Consider the following 4,363-nt stretch of genomic DNA (forward strand, 5'->3'; position numbering starts at 1 on the left):
GGTTTAGGGTCTTGCCCACCCTCACAGTCCGACCGGGTTCTGTCTCGATCACTACTTCTTCGTCTTCCTCAGCTGGCTGAGGTCGTTCGTACTGCTTGGGGTTCTCTGTGATGTATACCCCGAGATTTTTTGGTGAACCTTCTCTTTTCCTCTTCTTCGAGTCCTCTTGGACGTCGATTTCAGCTCTGTTCTTCAAGCTGTTAACATAACATTCTCTTCCGGCTTGCTGATCCCCTTGTATTTTTCCGACCTTCCCTTCATCTGTTTCGAACTGCATAAGGAGTTGGTAGATCAAGATAGCAGCCTTTGTTTTGTTCAGAGTGGGTCGCCCCAGTATTATATCGTATGGTTGAGGGATGTTGACCACTAGGTAGTCAATCGGTAGGCTTCTTCCTTTGCCTTTCTCACCCATCCGAGTGGGCAGGGCCGTCTCATACAATTTAGGGGCCCTGTTAGTACAATAAATTATGAGGCCCCAAAAGAGTAAAAAAAAACCTATGTCAAAAGTAAAATTTCATACAACTAATAAAATTTGTTTTCCTTGCAAACCAAAATTCCACATATACTACATATTCAAAAACAAAGAACACCAAAAAAAATTGCAAAAAGGTAAATATGTACCGAAGAATAGCGAAGACGTTCGTTGTTAATAACTTGATTCACAAGCCAATATATCATGTATGGTTGTTGCTTTAAAACAAATTGCAAAGTGCAAACTAATTCTGGAAAAGAATAGATCGAAAAGATCTGATCGAAACTCAAGAGAAAAAGTCAAAGAATTATGAAGTTGAAAGGAATAATGGTGAATGAATGTAGAGTAGTAGGCAGTAGCATCTGAAAATTTGAAACCACTTAAATTCGAAATGGAGGATGAGAAAAAGTGTAGAAGAAAAGTCATATTGAAACTGTATATTATCATTAATGGCGGAAACTAGGAAATGATGAAGAATCAATTATCATTAATGGCGTTTTGGAGCAAAGCAGAAGGAACAATCAGAAGCGTGAAAGTAGTGAAACATTTATTAGATTTAATTTTTTTTTTGGGCAAGCAAGATATACAATTGGGCCCTTATATTTTGGGGGCCCTGTGCGGTTGCTCACCCTGCACAGGGCCTTAGTCGGGCCTGCGAGTGGGGAGCTTTAACGATCCGACAGGATGCAGAGAGTTACCCCCGAAGCCTATGAGTGGCTGGTCGAGGGGTGTGACATCCTTCATACTGTGCTTCAGCTTCTTCAAGCATTCCAGAGTGATGATGTCGGCTGATGACCCACTATCAACCAACACGCGCTTCACCCGGGAATTGGCCACTTTGAGCTCGATGACCAGGGGGTCATCATGGGGTACGCTATCGACCGACTGGACTCCCCGAACGTCATTATGGGGCAGTCCGACCGGCTCGGCTTGACTTCCAACACTTGATGCTTGAGATTTTGGAGGTGGGCTTTCCTGGCTCGGCCGGTTTGGCCTCCTGAGGCGAAGCCACCTGCTATGACTCCAATGAAACCCTCCGTATCCCCACTATTAGACTGACCGACCTTCTCCTTCCCCTTCTCTTCACTGGTGTGTTTGAGGTAGCGGTTCAGCTTCCCCTGGTCCGCTAAGTTATCCAGTCCTTTTTTCAGCTCTCTGCAATCTTTTGTGGTATGACCACATTCTCGGTGGTATTCGCACCACTGGCTATTATCCCGCCGATACGCCGGAGTCGAGATGGGTGGGGGATGGGGCAGCATGGACTTGTGCTTGATGTCCAAGTAGATTTCTCTCCGATTCTTGTTAAAACGAGGGTCGTTTCCGTGGTCTGTAAATTTGTCGGACCTACCACCCATTTTCTGTTGCTTGGGCTGATCTCTGTTGCTGCTCTCTTCTTTTCTTTTCTTACTTCCTTCTTCCGAGTGACGACAGATGTCTGCCGCTTGGATATATCTCTGAGCCTTTACCATGGCCTCAGAGAAGGTTTTAACTTCGCTTTCAGCTAATGTCCATCTGAGCCGACCAGGCTGCACCCCGGACATGAGAGCAGCGAATGCCACTGCGTCCTGCAGGTCGGACACTTTCTGAGATTCTTCATTGAACCTTTTTATGTAGTCGGCTAGACTCTCATTCTTTTCTTGTTTGACCCCCATGAGGTGCAAGCTTGTCTTCTTTTGCCTCGTTCCGGCCACGAATTGATGGGTAAACACATCTTCAAGTACCGCGAAATCAGTGATGATTCCGGCTAGAAGTTCTTGAAACCAATTGAGCGCGAGCCCCTTCAGTGTGGTGGGGGAGAACCGGCACCACGTAGCCTTGCAGCTGGTCTGCACACTCATCTGGGTCTTGTAAGTGGCCATATGATCTTTCGGGTTGGTTAGACCCGCAAATTGCTCGATCAGGGGTGTTTTAACTTTTCCTTGGGTAGGGGTGTCAATGATCTCTCGATTGAACGGGGTCATGAACTTTAAGCTTCCATTGCCCAGTCTTAGAGGCTTGGACTGTGCCGAGTCGCCTTGTCCTTCTCGCTGAGCTGCTTTGCGATCTAGAAACTGCGGGCGTCATACCCCTGACTACGGCGCTTCTCATTGAGAATGTACCTAGCATCCTCTGGCTTGCGACCAGGATTTCCCCTCGGCGACTTGGAGACGTGAGTCTCTTCTCTTCGGAGGGCGGTTTCCCGATGAGCCGACCTCTCCCCAAGTGGAGGGCGCTCGTCCTGTCTGGAGGGTGCCCTTTGGGACCGAACGGGATCCCTAGCTGCCGACCTTTGTCGGTTAGGTTGGCCATGGGCAGAGCGGGGCTTGTGTTCTTCCCTCTGAGATTGTCTCAGGACATTATCATCCCGTTGCTGAAGGTTGAGTTGATTATGACCTTGCCCTGCTGGAGGGTAGTCAGCATTTGCATGATGCTTTGTTGTATGGTTTGCTGCAGCTGAGCTGCTATGAGTGCAATATCAGTTGCGAACAAGGGTTGGGGGTCAACATGCTGTATTTCCCGAGAGGGGGATGGCTGCTGCTCCTGAGAGAGTTCCAGGTTAGGGTCTGACAGGCTAAAGTCGTATCACCTTATCAAAAGTAATCCTAAAGTCCTCTAACAAATAGTAGTCAGGGAAGTAGGGTCGAATCCACAGAGAAACAATGTTCTTTTCCTAATTGTTAGTCAAATCTAGAGTAATTGGGGAAATAATACCAATTGTTAGTCAAATCTAGAGGAATAAGAAGAGAAGAGAAATAATACCAATTGTAAAACCAATCTTGCAAAAATCAAAGCTTCTATTCAAAATTCAATGTAATTGGGGAAAAAGCAAAACTAGGGTTCTTCAATAATTCAGAGAAAAAGAATTCTAATCTTTAATGAATTCATTATGGAAAAACACAAAATAGAAAATAAGCTAGGAAATAATAATATTCCCTTAAGTCTTTATACCTTTCTATTTCCTCAAACAACTAGAAAAATAGAGTGTAATTCGTCAAAAGATAAAGCCTTATTCGACTAGGAAACCCGGATTAACCCGCGGCCGCGGGTTTTCGGGCTGCAAAACAGCGTCAACTTGCAAAGACCATATCTCCCAAACTAGAAGTTGTATAGGGGCGTGTAATATACCGTTGGAAATCTCTTCAAGTCTAGTTTCCAACCCCACTGGAATCACTAAATTCAGATCTCTGGATAATAAGTTATGATCAAAAGAGTGCACATGACTCAATCCATACTTCTTTTAACATGTTTCCGCTATGTTCGAGTTGCAATCCGACTCGAAGATGCCCTTTGGACTCCTCATTTGACTTAGCTCCTTCCTAGATGCTCCTCATGCTTAAGCTTGTCCAATAATACTCCAATTGTGTTCTCAATACCTGAAAACTATCAAAAACACTGAAAACACACACAAGAGTAATATCTTCTCAACTTAAGTAACTATATGCAATTATGGACTAAGAATGCAACTAAATGATCCTAAAATGAAACCTAAATGCATCATGAAATGCCTATATTAATATGACTCATCAAACTCCCCCAAGCTAAACCGTTGCTTGTCCTCAAGCAATCAAACAATAGACACGGGAAGAAAATGATAACCTACAATATGAGACTAAAACAGGGTCAAGCACGCAATCCAAAACACGGGAGATATCAATCCTACATGAACCAAGCATCGAGTATCAATGAAACAAAGCCGCATAGCACGTCATGTGACCAATCAACTCGACAATCTTACCACAAACCCTTTCCCCCAAGCTGGACTTAACAACACTTGACAGACCTCACTATAGGTATGTGAACTAATACTCTCTTGTGTTTAGGGCGAAAATCAATGACACTCAACGATCTCAACCTATATATATCAACTCAGAAGAAGCAGTACTCTTTAACTTTGACCTTTTGACTCACTTT

At 44.4% G+C, this 4,363-nt stretch overlaps 1 protein-coding gene across 1 annotated transcript; it reads right to left on the reverse strand.

The window, feature by feature from the left end:
* Nucleotides 1-1,290: 1,290 nt before the first annotated feature.
* LOC125497786 (uncharacterized) lies at nt 1,291-2,331 on the reverse strand. Its single transcript, XM_048645476.1, has one exon. The coding sequence runs from the start codon at nt 2,329-2,331 to the stop codon at nt 1,291-1,293; it is 1,041 nt and encodes a 346-aa protein (XP_048501433.1).
* Nucleotides 2,332-4,363: the final 2,032 nt, after the last annotated feature.

Source organism: Beta vulgaris, chromosome 5, assembly GCF_026745355.1.
Source record: "Beta vulgaris subsp. vulgaris cultivar EL10 chromosome 5, EL10.2, whole genome shotgun sequence".
In the NCBI taxonomy this organism is placed as follows: Eukaryota; Viridiplantae; Streptophyta; class Magnoliopsida; order Caryophyllales; family Amaranthaceae; genus Beta; species Beta vulgaris.

Coding starts and splice junctions, on each gene's coding strand:
- LOC125497786 (XM_048645476.1), bottom strand. CDS start 2,331: ATGGCCACTTACAAGACCCAGATGAGTGTGCAGACCAGCTGCAAGGCT.